This window comes from Emiliania huxleyi (genome assembly GCF_000372725.1).
Source record: "Emiliania huxleyi CCMP1516 unplaced genomic scaffold EMIHUscaffold_71, whole genome shotgun sequence".
Taxonomy (NCBI): Eukaryota; Haptophyta; order Isochrysidales; family Noelaerhabdaceae; genus Emiliania; species Emiliania huxleyi.
In genome coordinates, this window is record NW_005196681.1 from 149,758 (window position 1) to 150,076 (window position 319).

The following is a 319-nucleotide window of genomic DNA, read 5'->3' on the forward strand; positions in this document are numbered from 1 at the left end:
TGTCGACCACCATGATCTTGACCTTGCCCGTCTTGAGCGCGTCAATCTTGTGCAGCAGGTGCGTGATGACGCAGTCGCCCACGATCATCGCGTTCGGGAAGACGGGCTTTTCGAACTGATCGACCGCAACCTTGAGGGACTGGATGGCCTGCGCCTCAAGGTGCTCGAGTCGCGACTTCTTCGCGTCGTCGATGAGCTCCGAGATGTCCATTCCCATCGAGACAGCAGTGGAGGCGGCGCGAGAAGACGAAGCGTGCGGCGCAGCCCGAAGGCCAGCACCGACGTTGTACGCGGTGGAGATGAGGCTGACGACGAGCAT

At 61.1% G+C, this 319-nt stretch overlaps 1 protein-coding gene across 1 annotated transcript; it reads right to left on the reverse strand.

Moving 5' to 3' along the window:
• Positions 1-7: 7 nt before the first annotated feature.
• Positions 8-319, reverse strand: EMIHUDRAFT_216809 (hypothetical protein; the record flags this gene model as incomplete). The annotated part of the gene is made up of 1 exon (XM_005761377.1): positions 8-319. A coding segment is annotated over one exon (312 nt), but the record flags the coding sequence as incomplete, so codon positions are not given.